Source organism: Rhincodon typus, chromosome 38 (genome assembly GCF_021869965.1).
Source record: "Rhincodon typus isolate 14 chromosome 38, sRhiTyp1.1, whole genome shotgun sequence".
In the NCBI taxonomy this organism is placed as follows: domain Eukaryota; kingdom Metazoa; phylum Chordata; class Chondrichthyes; order Orectolobiformes; family Rhincodontidae; genus Rhincodon; species Rhincodon typus.
This window is the reverse complement of record NC_063369.1, coordinates 20,355,885-20,373,886: the sequence shown is the minus strand read 5'-3', so window position 1 is coordinate 20,373,886 and position 18,002 is coordinate 20,355,885. Positions and strand designations below refer to the sequence as shown.

Below are 18,002 nucleotides of genomic sequence, written 5' to 3'. Positions count from 1 at the left end.
ACATTCCACTACGGAGGAAACCCGGAAGTGAGGCAATCCATCACAACTGACCCCAGAGTTTAAAAACCAGGCGGGAAAACACACCGATGCTTCATCAGAGGCTGCACTGAGGATGTTACCAAGTACGGTAACGAAACTTCTGGGGAACAACAAACCGGCTCGGTGGGCCAAGAAACCTCAACACCCAGAACCCGAGCTACTAATCTACTCCAAAACCTTAAGTAATAGTGGTCCAGCACAGATACCTGTTACATTCCACTAATTGCAGGTCGCCATCCTGAAAATGCCCCCTTTATCCTAATTCTGCTTCTAATAGCCCATCCTCTATGATTGCTAACATAATACCTCTAACACCTTAATGTCTGTAATCATATTTGTCATCATTAAGCACATTGTGGAAATCCAAATATATTATACCTACTGCTTACCATTTATCCAATTTGCTACCTCCTCAAAGAACTGTAATAAATTTCTCAGGCTTGATATCCTCTTCATGAAGCCATGCTGACTCTGCTTGATTATGTTATTTATTTCCAAATGCTTTGCTATTACACCCTTGATAATAGATTTGACATTTTCCCAATGCTGGATGACAAGCTAACTGATCTACAGTTACCTTTTATTTTGTCTTCCTTTTTGAACAAGCGAATAGCATTTGAATAACACTGGCAATCTTCTAATCCTGTGGGATTTTTCCCAAATTAAGGACTCTTGGAAGATTATAACCAGTGCATACACAGTCTCATACTACTACTTTTACAATCCTAGAATGCAATCGCACATGACCAAGGCTCTTACCAGCTTTTAACCTCATTACTTTCCCTAGTACTTTTTCTCTTGAGATTGTGTTTATTCCTCCCCACTTAATACCTTAATTATTTAGTACTTTTGGAATGCTGTTAGTATCCTGTACTATAAAGATTGATGCAAAGAATTTATCAACTTTTCTCCATGTCCTTATTCCTTAGTATTATTTCCCAGCGTCACTGTCTAAGGGCCTATGTTCATTCTGTCCATTCTATTTTCCATTTTACATATTTAAATAAGCCCACGGTCTGCTTTTCCTGGTCTGTTAGTTCTGCCACTGAGTTGCCCTTGCTAAGTGTTTTCTTTTTTTCATTAAGAAATCACCTTGTCCCAAATTGCATTTAAGTCTCTCCAAACAAAACTTGTGCATTTTCAGCGTGAAATGTCTGCTGGTCGAAATTTTTGGAGTGCAAATCCCCTTGGATCACTGTCATGAAGTTCAAGGTGGCAGAGTAAGACGATGGGAGGAAGGGTGAAAATTGAAAAAGAGATGAGTGAGAAAGGGGGAAAATGTTTAAGACTGTGGACGAGGGAAAGAGGGAAAGAGGAAAAGCAGCTGAAAGAGGAGGAAACCGCAGGCTGCAAGTCGACTCACTTCTGACCTCTACTTACATGTGAATTCTGTCCTGGCCAGCTTGGGGCGTCCCTCACCAGAGGTGACCTAAGCATTTATTAAATCTTACTCCTTAGTTCCAGTTCATCTCAGTAATCTCAGCTCCAGTTGACATTCCTTTCCCTAGTGATGAATTGGGCTGATTCTTTTCTTTACCTCTGTTTTGACCTGATAGATGTTTATAGAACAATGAAGGGTATAGATAGAATAAGTGATAGTTGTCTTTTCCCTTCAATGGGGGATCTCAAGACTAGGGGACACATTTTTAAAGTTAGAGGAGAGATTTAAAAAAAGACATGAGGGGCAATTTTTTCTTGCGTGGTTCGCATGTGGAAAAAACTTCCTGAGGAAGTAGAGGATGTGGGTACACTTACAGTGTTTAAAAGACATTTGGATTTTTTTTTTTTTTTAAAATGAATATGAAAGGTTGGAGGGGCTGGATCAGGAGCAGGCAGGTGGGACTAGTTTAGTTTGGGATTATGTTCGGCATGGACTGGTTGTACCAAAGGGTCTGTTTCCGTGCTGTATGGCTGTATTATAATGTAAACTCCAACTACGTTTTAAAACAAAAATCCCCCACATACAAACTGACACACAAAAGGTACAAGACAGATACAAATATTATTGGGGAGGGAGTGGGGGTGAAAGGACAGAAAAAACCCATCAATGAAGCAGAGCTCTGGCACCAGTCAGGATCACAGACATTGATGAGATGTTGTACTTCCAGTTCTCTTCTTGTTTCTTTTGACTTTTCAAGTCTAATATTTGGCCATTCATTCATTAGCTGAGGACTTCCCCTCCAATGTCTCTAAAAGTGGTTCCCTCTTTTCCTTTCAAAAAGGGAATTTGAAGAGAGAGGAGGGGCAAGAGATAGAGAGAGACACAGAACCAGACAGAGTGCACATATATAGAGAGAGAGACAGAGAAAGACAAACAGACAGAGACAGAGAGAGATATAGAGATAGAGAAAGAGACCGAGCAAGAGCGAGAGGGCGAGCCAGTCAGAACTGCTGCTAGGTCCGTAGTGAGGGAAACAACAAGATGGCACAACATATTTTTTACCCCATTCTTACCAATCTGCCTGCCACAGATGCACCTGTCCATGACAGTATTGATAAAAGTAACCACCACACAGCCCTTGCGGAGATGAAGTCTGGTCTTCATTGACAAATACTCCCCATTGTGTTGTGTGGCACTATCACTGTTAAATGGGACAGAATTCAAACAGATGTAGAAACTCAAAACTGGACATCCATGAGGCACTGTGGGCCATCAACAGCAGCAAATTCGTACTCCAACACAATCTGCAAACTCATGGACCGGCATTTCCTCCACTCTTACCATCAAGCCAGGGGATGGAGAATGCAGGAGGGAATGCCAGGAGCAGCACCAGGCACTATGATGCCAGTCTAAACTAATCCCATTTGTCTGCACATGGTCCATATCTGTCTAATACCTGCCTGTTTGTGTGTCTGTCTAAATGCCTCTTAAATATTGCTATTCTATCTGCTTCTACCACCTTCCCTGGCAACGTGGACAGGTCAGGCAATTACAAGCCAGTTAGTCTGAAATCAGTGGTAGGGGAATTATTGGAAAAAATTCTGAGGGACAGGATTATTCTACACTTGAAAAGGCAGGGATTGATCAGGGATAGTCAGTGTGGATTTGTTACAGGGAGATCCTATCTGACTGATTTACTTGAGTTGTTTGAAAAAGTGAAATTTGAGGGTTGTGTGGACTTCAATAAGACCTTTGACATCGTGCCAAATGGAAGGGTGGTCCAAAAAGATAAGAGCCCATGATATCCAAGGCAAATTGGCAAACTGCATCCAAAATTGGCTTACAAATAGGGGACAAAGGGTGACGGTGGAGGGTTGTTTTTGTTATTAAAAGCCTATGAAAAGTGATGCACCACAGGTCAGGGAGCCGTGCTTTTTTGCTACATACATTAATGACCTAGGTGTAAACTTAGGAGGTATAGTTCGTAAGTTTGCAGATGACAAGAAAATTGGTGGTGTTGCTGATTGTGATGAGGATGGTTTCTGTTAACAATCATAGAGTTATACAGCACAGAAACAGAACCCGCAGTCCACTCAACCGTGCCGACCAGACATCTGAAACTGATCAAGTCCCATTTATGAGCATTTGGCCCAGATCCCTCTAAGCCCTTCCTATTCATGTAACCATCCAGATGCCTTTTAAATGTTGCAATTGTACCAGCCTCCACTGGCAGCTCGTTCCATGCATGCACCACCTTCTGCATGAAAACGTCGCCCCTCAGGTCCCTTTTAACTCTATATCCTCTCATTTTAAAGCTATGCCCTCTAGTTTTGAACTCCCCTACCCAGGGGGAAAAGACCTTGGTTATTCACCCTACCCATGACCCTCATGATTTCATAAACCTCTAAGGTCACTGTCAGCCTCCAACGCTCCAGGGAAAATAGCCTCAACCTATTTAGCCTCTCCCTATAGCTCAAACCCTCCAACCCTGGCAACATGGTGGCTCAGTGGTCAGCATTGCTGCCTCACAGTGCCAGGGACCCAGGTTCCATTCCAGTCTCAGGCGATTGTCTGTGTGGAGTTTGCACGCTCTCCCCACGTCTGCGTGGGTTTCCGCCGGGTGCTCTGGTTTCCTCCCACAGTCTAAAGACGTGCAGGTTAGGTGAATTAGCCACAGGAAATACAGGGATAAGGTACAGTAGGGAGATGGGTCTGGGTGGGATGCTCTTCAGACTGTCAGTGTGAATCTGTTGGGCTGAATGGCATGTTTCCACACTGTGGGGATTCCATGATGATTCTATGAACATCCTTGTAAATCTTTTCTGAACTCTTTTAAGATTCACAACATCTTTCCCATAGCAAGGAGACCAGAATTGAATGCATTAATCCAAAAGTGGCCGAACCAACGTCCTGGTGACTCTCCTCTGTATCCTTACCAGTGCTATCATGTTTCCGATTGCGTGGTGACCACAGCTGCACACAATATTCTATCTGAGGCCGGTTTCCTCCCACAGCCCAAAGATGTGCAGGTTAGGTGAACGGGCCATGGTAAATTGTCCATCGTGTGCAGAGATGTGTAGATTAGGTGGATTACAGGGAGAGGGTAGGGAGGTGGGTCTGGTGGGATGCTCTTTGGAGGGTTGGTGCGGACTCAATGGGGCAAATGGCCTGCTTTCCATTGATTAGAAACATCATAGACTTCTTACAACGTTTTATAGATTTGTCACTAAACTTCCTTGCTCCTATGGGCAAATTATTGGAAAGGGCTCTGAGAGACAGGATTTATGATCATTTGGAAAGGCACAGTTTGATTTGTGATAGTCAGCATGGATTTGTGAGGGGTAGATCATGCCTCACAAACCTTAGTGAATTCTTTGAAGAGGTGACCAAACACGTGGATGAAGGTGGAGCAGTGGATGTGGTATACATGGATTTAAGTAAGGTGTTTGATAAGGTTCCCCATGGTAGGCTCATGCAGAAGGTAAGGAGGCATGGGATAGGGGGGAATGTGGCAGATTGGATTCAGAACTGCCTGACCCTTAGAAGACAAAGGGTGGTAGTGGACGGAAAATATTCAACATGGTGCTCAGTTACAAGTGGTGTACCACAAGGATCTGTTCTGGGTCCTCTTCTATTTGTGATTTTTGTAAATGATTTGGATGAAGGAGCGGAAGGGTGGATTAGCAAGTTCGCAGACGATACGAAGGTGGGTCACGTTGTGGACAGTGCGGAGGGCTGTTCTAGGTTACAAAGGGACATTGATAGAATGCAGAGCTGGGCTGAGAAGTGGCAGATGGAGTTTAACCCTGAAAAAAGTGTGAGGTGATTCATTTTGGAAGGACAGATTTGAAAGCAGAATACAGGGTTAACGGAAAGATTCTTGGCAGTGTGGAGGAGCAGAGGGATCTTGGGGTTCATGTTCACAGTTCCCTGAAAGCGGCCACCCAGGTGGATAGAGTTGTTAAGAAGGTGTATGGTGCGTTAGCTTTCATTAATAGAGGGATTGAGTTCAAGAGCCGTGAAGTTATGCTCCAGCTATACAAACGCCTGGTTCGTCCACATCTGGAGTATTGGTCACCTCGTCACAGGAAAAATGTGGAAGCATTGGAAAAGGTGCAGAGGAGATTTACCAGGATGTTGCCTGGAATGCAGGGAAGGTCTTATGAGGAAAGGTTGAGAGCGCTAGGGCTTTTCTCTTTAGAACGACCAAGGATCTGAGGTGACTTGATAGAGGTGTACAAAATGATCAGAGGTATAGATAGAGTAGACAGCCAGAGGCTTTTTCCTAGGGTGGAGATAGCTTTTATGAGGGGACATACTTTTAAAGTGAAAGGAGGTAGATATCGGGGAGATGTCAGAGGTAACTTCTTTACTCAGAGTGGTAGGGGCGTGGAATGCATTGCTGGAGAGGGTAGTGGAGTCGGCCTCATTAGGGGCATTTAAGTGGCTATTAGATAGGCATATGGATGATAGTATAAGGTAGGGGTGGAGGTTAGATAGACCTTAGGAATAGGGTAAAAGTTCGGCACAACATTGTGGGCCGAAGGGCCTGTACTGTGCTGTATTGTTCTATGTTCTACACCTTGGCTAATGAAGACAAGCATCCCGTATAGCTTCTTCACCACCCTGTGTATTTGTGATGACACCTTCAGGGATCTATGATCTTGTACACCGAGGTTTCTTCATTTCTCAATACTCCATTTTGACCTCCCACTCATTATGTAAACTCTTCCATTATCCGCCCTCCAAAAATGTATCACTTCACACTTATGCATGGGTATATGAATACATGGGTTTAGAGGGATATGGGCCAAATATTGAGAGAGACTCGAAAGGCTGTGTTTGTTTTCCTTGAAGCAGAGGAGGTTGAAGAAGGATCTCATTGAGGTATACAAAATTATGAAAGACAGAGCCATGGTAGATTATGAGAATCTTTTTCCCATGGCAAATGTGTTTAAGACCAGAGTATTAGGTGAGGAGTAAGTGATCTTAGAAGAAATCTGAGAAAAATGTTTTTTCACGCAGAAGGGGGCAGACACATGGAATGTGTTGCCTTGAGATCATGCTGTAACTAGGTACTCTCGCAACATTTAAGAAGCATCTGGATGTGTACTTAAAATGCCTAGTAAGCATACTAGGTTATGGAACATGCGCAGGAATTAGTGTAGTTTGGGGTTTGTTGGTTGGCGTAGGAAAAGGTGCATCAAAACAACTAGCTTCAGCTACATTTGCTGGCACCTTTCACACAAAGGCAGAAGGAAAGGAGGAAGTGTGTTGTTTCTTTATGCATTTCCTTCAAAATTTAAGTTCTCCCTCTAGCCTTCCGTACACACAAACTTACCATCTATCAGGGCTAATCCAAACAATGTTGCTCTCTTACATCCATACCAACTGGTCAATGAAAAAGCTAACCAAACCAGTGTCACGGCAGATTTGCGCTAAATACAAAAGTGGAGATGATTTGTCTGGCTTTGATGACCCATACAGTAACATATTTATTGGATCTAATTGCATAAGAAACTATTTTTCCACTTCTGGTTCACAGTCCAAAAATAAAGAAAAATAAAAAGACACTTGGTGTTTGCACATTATACTCAACCTTTCCTCAAAAGATAATCCCTCATTACCCTGAATTAACCAAATGACTTTCTCTAGAATGCTTCCAAAGCCAGAATATCTTTTTTTAGGAAAGGGGACCTAAACTATTCATAGTAGCCTAGCTGTGATCTGATTAGTGCCTCATAGTTTTAGCAAGATTTTGTTTTTTTCTGTCCATTATCTTTGAAATAAAGGTCAACATTCCATTTCCTTTCCTATTATCTGCTGAACATATATTTATGATTTATGTACAGAGACTCCCACAAATCCATTTGTGCTGTCGCTCTTTGCAGTCTCTTGCCATTTAAATAACATCCAGCTCTTCTATTCTATCTGCTGAAATGCATAACCTCACATTTTCCCACATCATATTTCATCTGCCAAATTTCTGCCCATCACTTAACCTGCCCCTGTTCCTGTGTAGACTCTTTGTGTCATCCTTACCTCTTGCCATCCCACCTATTTTAGTGTCATCTGCAAACCCTGCAATAGCGCATTCACTTCTCTGATCCAAGTCATTAATATATACTATGGCCCTAGAGCTGTTCCCATTGCACTCTAGTTACAGGTTGCCACCCCGAAATTGGTCCCCTTAGCCCAAATCTGTTCTCTATTAGCCAATGGAGGGAGGTGATGGCTTAGTGGTATTATCGCTGGACTGTTAAACTAGAGACCCAGATAACATTCCAGGGACCCGGGTTCAAATCCTGCCATGGCAGATGGTGGAATTTGAATTCAATAAATATCTGGACTTAGGAATCTAATGATAACCGTGAATCCATTATTGATTGTCAGGAAAAACCCAACTGGTTCACTAGTGTCCTTTAGGGAAGGAAACTGCCATCCTTACCTGGTTTGGCCTACATGTGATTCCAGGCCCACACCAATGTGGTTGACGCTTAACTGCCCTCTGGGCAATTAGGGATGGGCAATAAATGCTGCCTAGCCAGCGACACGCTGATCCGTGAATGAATAAAGGAAAAATAATCTTCTATCCATGTTAATATGCAACCCCTAACATCATAGGTTATATCTTATTATGTAGCCTAATACATGGTACCTTATCAAACATTTTCTGAAAATCCAAATCCATTAAAAATATTAGTACCCTTTTATCTATCCTTCTTGTTACCACGTCAAAGAATTCTAAATGTATTTGTCAGGCACGAGTTCTCCTTCGTGAAGCCATGTTTGAAGCTCTGCTTGATTATATTACGTATTTTTAAATGCTTTGCTGTTATATCCCTTATAACTGGGTTATAATAGACTATAATATTTTCCCACTTAGTTAACTGTCCTGTAGTTACCTTTTTTTTGAAGAATATACACTGGCAGTTTTCTAATCCTGTGGAAACTTCAAAACCTAAGGATTCTTAAAAGATTACTACCAGTACAGCCACTATCTCTGGAGCTACTTCCTTTATAATCCAAGATTCTGTACTTAAAAAATACGACTTATTACCAAAAAATAGTTTTTAGTCACGGGTAGAAGAATTATGTACAATTCTGGTCACACTTCTATAGGAAGGATGTTGTTAAACCCGAAAGGGTGCAGAAAAGATTTACAAGGTTGTTGCTGGGACTAGAGGGTTTGAGCTACAGGGCAAGGCTGTTTTCCCCGAAGCACCGGAGACCGAGGGGTGACCTTATAGAGGTCTATAAAATCATAACGGGCATGGATAGGGTGAATAGCCCAGGTCTGTTTCCTAGGGTGCGGAGTCCAATAGATTTAAAATGCGAGGAGAAAAATTTAAAAAGGATCTGAGGGGTAACTTTTTCATAGAGAGTGATGTATGTATGGAACAAGCTGCCACAGCAAGAAGTGAAAGTGGGTACAATTACAAAATTTAAAAGGCATCTGGATGAGTGTATGAATAGGAAGGGTTTAGAGGAATATGGGAATAGAAAATGCTGGCAAATAGAGCTAGGTCAGATTGGGATATGTTTTTAAAAAATTCATTCATGGGATGAGGGCATCATTGGCTAGGCAGCATTTATTGCCCATCCCTAATTGCCCAGAGGGCAGTTAAGAGACAACAGCATTGCTGTGGGTCTGGAGTCACATGTAGGTCAGACCAGGTAAGGACCCTTCCCTAAATGACATTAGTGAAGCAGATGGGTTTTTCTGACAATCGACAATGGATTCACGGTCATCATTAGACTCTTAATTCCAGATATTTATTGAATTCAAATTCCACCATCTGCCATGGTGGGATCCGAACCTGGGTCTCCAGAACATTACCTGGGTCTTTAGATTAACAGTCCAACGATAATACAACTAGACCATTGCCTCCTTCACAGGTGAGTTGGGCCTAAGGCTGCTGTATGACAGTGAACTGTTGACACAGAACACAATCAGTAAAAATTCTTTTTAAACTTTCCTTATGCACGTACAAATAAAAAAAAACTGGTGTTATGGCTAGAGGGAAGAAAACTGGGATGCAGGGTTCGTTGGGATGATCCTTTTAGCTTGCATAGACTTGCTGTTTGGTGATTGTTCTCTTTTCCAGGTACTTTCACTTGCCTGTAGGAGAATGACTCATTCACATTGTATGATGTTCCTGACTTACTGGTTAAAAGCAACAGCTTACAGCAACTGACAACAGAAATATACACTGGCTTTCTTCAGCCTTAAAAAGTGTTTTTTTTTAAAACAGAAGAGACAAAGACGTGAGACCTTCATTTCTAGAAGTGCGAAGACTTGTGACTACCTCATTCACATCCAACAGCTGCTCAGCTACCTGGGATCCAATCAGGTAGTTGTTGGCTAGCAGAAGGCCTTTGTCATCGGTGACTGGTCATTACACCGCAGACCAATCAGCCACTTCTTGCTGGCTGAATCTGTTTTTGTACACACTCCCTTGTGCCAGTTTGTCTAAAATTAAACATTCCCCACCATTTCAACTAACAACAATGTGCCTTTAAGAGAGATCTGTTCCATGATGCTTCTCTTGCAGAGAGCTCTTGCCACTGTATTGCTGGAATGTCCGTTTCAGAAGCAGTGGGTAAACAGCTTTGAGTTCCTTGAATTTTTTTTTAGATTAGACAAAAGAAGTAGAAGTAGAAGTGGGTACAGTCAGGCTCAGACAAACCCAGAGTTTTAGTTTTGCTTTGAGTTGGGGTTTGGAGTTGAGGCTGATAGATACAACACACACTCTCTCTCTCTGCAGCAGCAAAATGCTTGAGTTCTCTCCGTGCTGCTAGATTGTTTCTTTAAGTGTTCCTTTATTTGGACTGGAAGGGAAATAGCATGTGAAACAAATCTATTTTGCTGAATTTGCCTTTGCCAAGTGTGTGTTTATTGAAAGCTGCTATATTGCAACAGTTGATGAATAGGAGTTAAATAATATAGCATTTTATTAAGTATTTCAATAGAGTTAAACTTATGCCTTTTTTTGTTGGTATTTTAACTGTGTTGTAGGAATACAGTATGTTTTACTTGAATTCTTGTAGTGGACCAATCAAATTACTTTTGGAATACAGTGCCTTACATGTGCCTTTAAATAAGATAAAAAGTTAGGGTCTAGGCTATCTCCTATTTTGAGGGGGTTTGGTCTGGTCCATAACAACAGTGTAAACAGCACTTATATTAAGTGCTGGCAGCATGCTTCTAAAAAGTGCAGCAATTCCTTCCACCATCTCTGGTTTTTACAACAGTCCTTTTCCTATTTCAGTCCACAATCAAAAATACAGGACAATAAAAAAAAGGTCTTTAAAATGCACAGGTATTCCACTTCGACACACTGCAAGAAACACAAATATATCCCCACCCCGACTCAACGCTCCCCACTCTCTGCAAAAGAAAATGCACAGATAATCTCCTCTGATGCAGTGCAAGACACACAGATACTCCCCTTTGGTACAATGTAAGACACATAACTACTCACCACTGCACTGCAAGACAAAGATATATCCTGCATACTGTTAGTCTCCACACAGTACACTGCAAAACACACAGTTATTGCCAATTCCACTGCATTGCAAGACACTGGAAATATCTAATGCTCACTCTTGCCCTATTCTGAACGTGTCTCCATTATCGTAACAGCATCACATGCGAATGTGGGCACCTGTGCCTGCAGTTCACCAACCTTATGATCAAAGAACAAGTGTAGGCCACTTCGGCCCTTCAAGCACATTCTGACATTCAATACAGTCATGGCTGATCTGGTTTTCACCTCAACTCTACATTCTGACAGATCCCAGATAATCTTTCAATGGTAATTGCTTGGTAATCAAGAATCTATCCACCCGTGCCTTAAAAATATTTCAAGATTCTGCATCCACTCCCTTCAGATCAAGAAAATTCCGAAGACTCAATCCTCGGAGAAAAAAATGTTTTGTTACCTTACTTACCAGGCTTTGTGTATTTTCACTCATATACTGTAAAGCCTAATTTAATTGATCTGATTTCTATACTCTTGTTCTAACCCCAACTAATACAAGGTTGCCAATTTATGAACATCCCACTTACGAACACGATCCCATTCAGATGCGTCATTTTAAAGATCTTACGTGTGAACATTTCCTGTACTTACAAAGGGCAATTTTTTATTGTTATTGTCTTACATTGTGTTCCGACATACAAATTCCGACTACCAGTGCCTTTCTATTTCTTAGTCTGCTGCTATTGGTCCCACATAATCTTTTGTGCACACTAATTCTTCTTTATAATGCTCCATTTGAATTTTCCCTGTCAAATTAGTTTAGAACCTTTCCTCCACCATGAGGAAATGTTTCCATCAAGGACACTTGGTCTTCGTCCTGCTGGTGTGCAAGTTACCAGTGAAACACACAGCTATTGTCCCTCTCTGCACCACGAATTACACAGATACCTCTCTCGGTGTTGCTATATCTACAGATATCCCATGACCCACACTGAAACAGACAGTTAATCTCCTCTCTGCACCTCAGAAGGCCAAGGTATATCAATTTGACACACATGACACTCACCGCCATATACGCTGCGCATCCAGCGCTCCTCGTCTTCGCTTTGGAGTCTACCAGTCTTCCACTAATCCCAAAGTCACAGAGTTTGATTTGACCCCGCTCATCCAGGAGAATATTTGAGGGTTTGACATCTCTGTGAATGACACCATGCTTTTCCTTCAGGTAGAAGAGAGCTTTGACAATCTGTTCAAATGAATTAACAGGCATATTATGGAATCGATGCACTCGTTTTGCAAGTTATCCAAGTAGACACATCAATGCAGTCAGGATCACTATTGGATCACTATTCCTTTTAGAACGTAAAACAGTCCAACACATGATCAGGTCTTTTGGCCTACCATGCCTGTGCCAATCATGATGCTATTCTGCCTGCATATGTGTCCAATGTATCACATTAAGACTATATGAAACAGGAGAAGTAAAGCTTTCAGTTCCCCAAGCTTGGTCCACCATTCAATATGATCATGTCTGATCACTATTAACAATTTTCTATATCCCTTGATTCCCTGAGAGATCAAAAATCTGCCAATCTTAACCTTAAATGTACTCAATAAGAAGAATCCACAACCCTAGGGGTAGATATTTTTAAAGACTGTCAGCCTTCTTCACGTAGATTGCTCTTATCTCAGCTCTAAATGAATGGCCCTTTATCACAAGACTGTGTTCTGACAAAACTGATTTCTGCTCCCGAACAAACAAACCTGAGCCTGAAACTGGGGAGCTGTGTGCGATTTGTGAAGATAATAACAACAACATCAAATGAAAACCTGACATGACCCAGAATCAGTAACTTGTCTTAATCCTGACATGGTGAGTACATTTCCTGAAAAAACAAACACCACAACCAAAAGATCAAAGGAAGCATTAATAAAATTAATAACGTTACCCAGCCCTACAGGTGACAACAGCATTATAATATCAATGGAATGGAGTTAGTCCTCCATAGTAGCATGAATGACTAATTGAAGGAGTGTTCCTTCCTCTGTCACTGATATCAGAACAATTTGCTAGAATTGTTGAGTGTATGATCCACACCATCCTCTCTATTTGAGGAGTTACAGGTTCTCACAGAGGTAAGATGGGGATTATGAATTTTGTTGGCTTTTTTCTATTTTCCCAGAAGTACTCAAGAGAAGTTGTGAGCTCAGCTCAGTCAGAGGCTGTCTTGTTTTGATTGGTTCTAATGACATTTTAAACTTCTGCCTAGAATCTAGGATTCAGCAACACTGAGGGAGATCGAGGATGGAACTTAGGCCCTGCCTGATCAGATGTGCTTGATGGATCAAACGGCACTTTCTGGGGAGGAAGCTCTCCCAGGGGCCTGGCAAACACTCTTTCCTCAAATAAGAAAATCAAAAAAAAAACAGTTTACTTGCACTGAATGGATCCAGCTATATATAAATTGACCACCCTTGTCAGTCCACCATAACAGCTGTGATGTGGAGGTGCCGGTGTTGGACTGGGGTGGACAAGGTCAGAAATCACACAACACCATGTTATAGGCCCATAGATTTATTTGAAAACACAAGCTTTCAGAGCGTAGCCCCTTCGTCAGGTGAAGACTACACTCGAAAAGCTCGTGTTGTCAAGTAAACCTGTTGGACTATAACCTGGGTGTCATGTGATTTCTGACATAAAAGATGTGCCTTCAAATAGTAGAATCACAGAATTCTTATGGTACAGCAGGAGGCCATTCAGCCCATCATGCTGTACCAATTCGTTACATTAACATCTACCTAGTGCCAGTCTCGTGCTTTTCGCCCATACATTAATTCTATTCAAATAATCATCCAAGGCCTTCGTGAATGTTTTACTTTAATCTGTCTTCACCACACTTCCAGTCAGTAAATTTCATGCACTAACTACTCACTGAGCGAAAAAAACGGTTCCTCTCAGTTCAGTTAGAGCAGCAACAGGAGAAGAGCAGAGCAAACCTTCACTGAATCCAGAGGCAGAGCTCCTGAGGCGATGACAGGGTTCAAAAAAGTGTCACAGGACAAGAAGATTAGTTGCTTAGGAACCAGCTTTAGGGACTAAGTGAGTAGAACTGGTAAGAGACAAAGTATAAAGCCCTTATTTTTATGGTTTGTAGTTTGTTAGGAATAGGGAGAGAGTGAGCAAAAAGTTAGATTTGATGAGCAGTGAGTAAGGTTAAGTAATTTGTTCCTAGTTTATTGTTCATAGTTTGTAAGTATCACAAAGGCAGAGGAACTCAACCCTGTGGAATGCTTCTCCTGCAATATGTGGGAAATAAGGGGCACTGCCAGTCTCCATGGTGACCACATATGCTGGAAGTGTGTTCAGCTGTAGCTCCCAATTGATTACACGGAGTGGGTGTAGCTGTGGATGGACTCAATATGGAGGACTATGGATAGCATGTTTAGCAAGCTGGTCACACCACAAGTAAGGGATACACAGGCAGAAGTGTTGGGTGATCATCAGGAAGACTAGTAAGTGTGGGCAGATGGTGCAGGAGGCCGTCCACATCTCAAACCAATGTACTGTGTTGGAAATGGTAAGTGGGATGCGTATGGGCTGGACAAGTTGTACCTGAACCAGAATGGTTCCTATATCCTTGCTGGGAAATTTGCTAATGCTGTTGGGGAGATTTTTAGATTGATTTGGCAGTGAGATGGGGCACAGAATAGATCTAAAGTCAGAAGTAAGGCTCAGTCAGACATAGAAGGAATACTAGGTCAGTCCAGTAGGCAGAGAAGACAAGGGCATGATAAGGCACATGGAAGGACCAAAAAGATAAATTGTATCTATCTATTTAAATGCAAGGAGCCTGACACGTAAGGTGGATGAACTTACAGTATTGATCAGCATATGGGAATGTGATATTATTGCAATCACTGACAGATGGTTAAAGGAAGGACAGGATTGGCAGCTCAACGTTTCAGGGTAAAGAAGTTTCAGGCAGGATAGGGGGAGGGGTGGGGGCATTGCATTATTATTAAAGGAGACCATCACTGCAGTAATGAGGAAAGATATCCTAGAAGGCTCTTCAAACAAGGCCATCTGCGTACAGTTTAGAAATTTAAAAAAAGGGTTATTACTTTGCTGGGATTATTCTACAGGCTTCCCAACAGTCAGAGAGATAGAGGAGCAATTATGTAGGCAAATGACAGAGGGGTGAGAGGAATAATGTGAATAGTTATAGGGGATTTCAACTTTGTGAACATTAACTGAGATCACTTCAGTGTGAAATAATTAGATGGGGTGGAATTTTTAAATTGTATTCAGAAGTGCTTTTTTGTGCCCATATGCAGGTAGAGATGGGGTAGTGTTAGACCTAATCCCAAAGAACAAAACCAATCAAGTGTCCAGTTCTGGACACCTAGTTATAAGAAGGATATTATTAAGCTGGAGAGGGTTCAGAAGAGATTTACCAGGATGTTGCCAGGCATGGAAGGTTTGAGTTATAAAGAAAGGCTGGACAGGCTGGGACTTCTTTCACTGGAGCACAGGGGGTTGAGAGGCGAGCTTACAGAAGTTTATACAATAATGAGGGGTGTAGATAGAATTAATGGTGTTTGTCTGTTCCCTAGGATGGGGGATTTCAAGACTAGGGGGCACATTGTAAGGTGAAAGGAGAGAGATTTAAAAAAGACATGAGGCGCAAATATTTTACACAGCGGGTGGTTCGTGTGTGGAAGGAACTTCCTGAGGAAGTGGTGCATATGGGTACAATTACAACATTTAAAAAATATTTGGATAAGTACATGAATAGGACAAGTTTCGAGGGATATGGGCCAGGAGCAGGCAGACGGGACTAGTTTAACTTGGGATTACGTTCGGCATGGACTGGTTGGACCGAAGGGTCTATTTCCATGCTGAATGACACTATGACTCTATAATCTTCAGAGGGAAAGCATTTTTGGGATAGTGACCATAACTTTAATTTTCAAAGTCATTATGGAGGGGATAAGGGTAGTGCAGAAGTTAACTGTCTAAAGCAGGGGAAAGTCGACTTCAATATTATTAGACAGGATCTGGCAAACATAAACTGGGAGCAGCTACTTGCAGGTATGTCTACATTTGGAAAGCGGGAGTCTTTTTTAAAAGTAGTCTAGTGAGACCTCAGGGCCACTACGTTCCTTTAAAAGTGAAGGGCAAGGGCAGCAAGTCCGGGAAACCCTGGATGTCAAGGAATATCAAGAGTTAGATAAGGAAAAAGGAAGCATATACACAGCTCATTAAAAACAGTGGAGGCCCCTCGAAAGTATAGAGAATGTAGGGAGTTGTTTAAAAAAAAGAAAACTGGAGGGCAAAGACAGCCTTGAAATATCTTTGGCAGATAGGATTAAGGAAAATCGTAAGGGATTTTATAAGTATGTTAAGAGAACAAGGATTCCCAGGGAAAGAGTGGAGCCTATTAGAGACTAAAGTGGAAATCTCAGAGCCAGAGGACATGCCTGAGATCAGACATGGCTGTATTCACAGAAGAGAAAGACACTGTAGCTAGGAATTTCAGTTGGAATGGTGAGGTTTTAGAACACATTAGGATTAATAAGAAGGAGTTATTAGATGTTTTAGTGGGCATAAACGTGCAGAATGCCAGGCCAGATAAGATATATCCAAGGTTGCTATGAGATGCAAGAGAGGAGATTGCTGAAGCTCTGACAGAGATATTTAATACTTTGTCAATGAGGTTGTTGACCTGCTCACCAAGCTGGCTTGTTTTCATTCACACGTTTTGTCACCACGCTAGGTAACATCATCAGTGAGGCCTCCGATGAAGTGATGTTGTTCTACTCCACTTGGAATTTACACTGTCCGGTCTGTTATGGCGAGTAGTGTCATTTCCGGTTTTGTTCTGTATGGGTTTGTATATGGGTCCAATTCTATGTGTTTTTGACTGCATTATGGGTTGAGAACCATGAGAACTTTGTCGGCCACAGGACTCATGCTAGATGACTGGTGGATAGCTAATGTGGTTCCTTTGTTTAGGAAGGGTAGCAGGGATAGGACAGGTAATTACAAACCAGTTAGTTTGACAGGTAGGGGAATTATTGAAAAAAATTCTGAGGGACAGGATTATCAACACTTGTAAAGGCTGGGATTGATCAGGGATAGTCAGCACGAATTTGTTACAGGGAGATCCTGTCTGATTAATTTAATTGAGTCATTTTTTGAAAAAGTGACTAAATATATTGATGAAGGTAGTGCAATACATGGGATTTACATGGACCTCAGTCAGGCCTTTGACAAGGTGCCATATGGAAGGCTGATCCAAAAGGTAAGAACCCATGGAATCCAAGGCAAGTTGACAAACTGCATCCAAAATTATCTTGCAAATAGGAGGCAAAGGGTGATGGCAGAGGATTATTTTCATGATTGGAAGCCTATGTAAAGTAGTATTCCAAAGGAACCAGTGCTGGGAGCCTTGTTATTTGTTCTGTTCATTCATGATTTTGATGTGAATGTGAAAGGTAAAATTAATAAGTTTGTAGATGGTGTGAAAATTGTGGTGTTGTTCATAGTGATGATGGTCTCAGACATCTGATAATAATCAGCTGGTAAAGTGGCAGATGGAATGTAATCTTGATAAGTGCAAGGTGATGCATTTTAGGAGGTCTAATAAAGGAAGGATATGGACAATATATACTTCCCTAGGAAGTACTGAGAAACAAAGAGACCTTGGTATACAAGTCCGTAGATCTCTGAGGGTCTCAGTACAGGTTGACAGAGCGGGGAAGGCAGCATACAGGATGCTTGCCTACATTAGCTACTGTATAGAATATATGAACAAGGAAGTCTTTTTACAAGTATATAAAATATTGGTTAAACCACAGATGAAATATTGTGTGCAGTTCTGGTCACCACCCTATAGGAAGCATGTGATTGCACTAAAGAGGGCGGAGACGAAATTCACCAGGATGTTGCCTGGGATGAAATGTCTCACTTGTGAGGAGAGACTCGGTAGGCTGGGTTTGTTTTCCTTGGAGCAGAGGAAGCTGAGGGGCGGTCTGGCTGAGGGATACAAAATTGATACGCACAGACAGGATAGATTATGATAACTTATTCCCGA

General features: G+C 41.8%; 1 protein-coding gene across 1 annotated transcript in view; it reads right to left on the bottom strand.

The window, feature by feature from the left end:
• Positions 1-18,002, bottom strand: part of map2k7 (mitogen-activated protein kinase kinase 7) — a 113,300-nt gene that overhangs the window by 23,455 nt on the left and 71,843 nt on the right. The window contains exon 8 of the mRNA XM_048617853.1: positions 11,972-12,151. Coding sequence (XP_048473810.1) covers positions 11,972-12,151 — 180 coding nt within the window. The remainder of the gene's footprint in view (positions 1-11,971; positions 12,152-18,002) is intronic.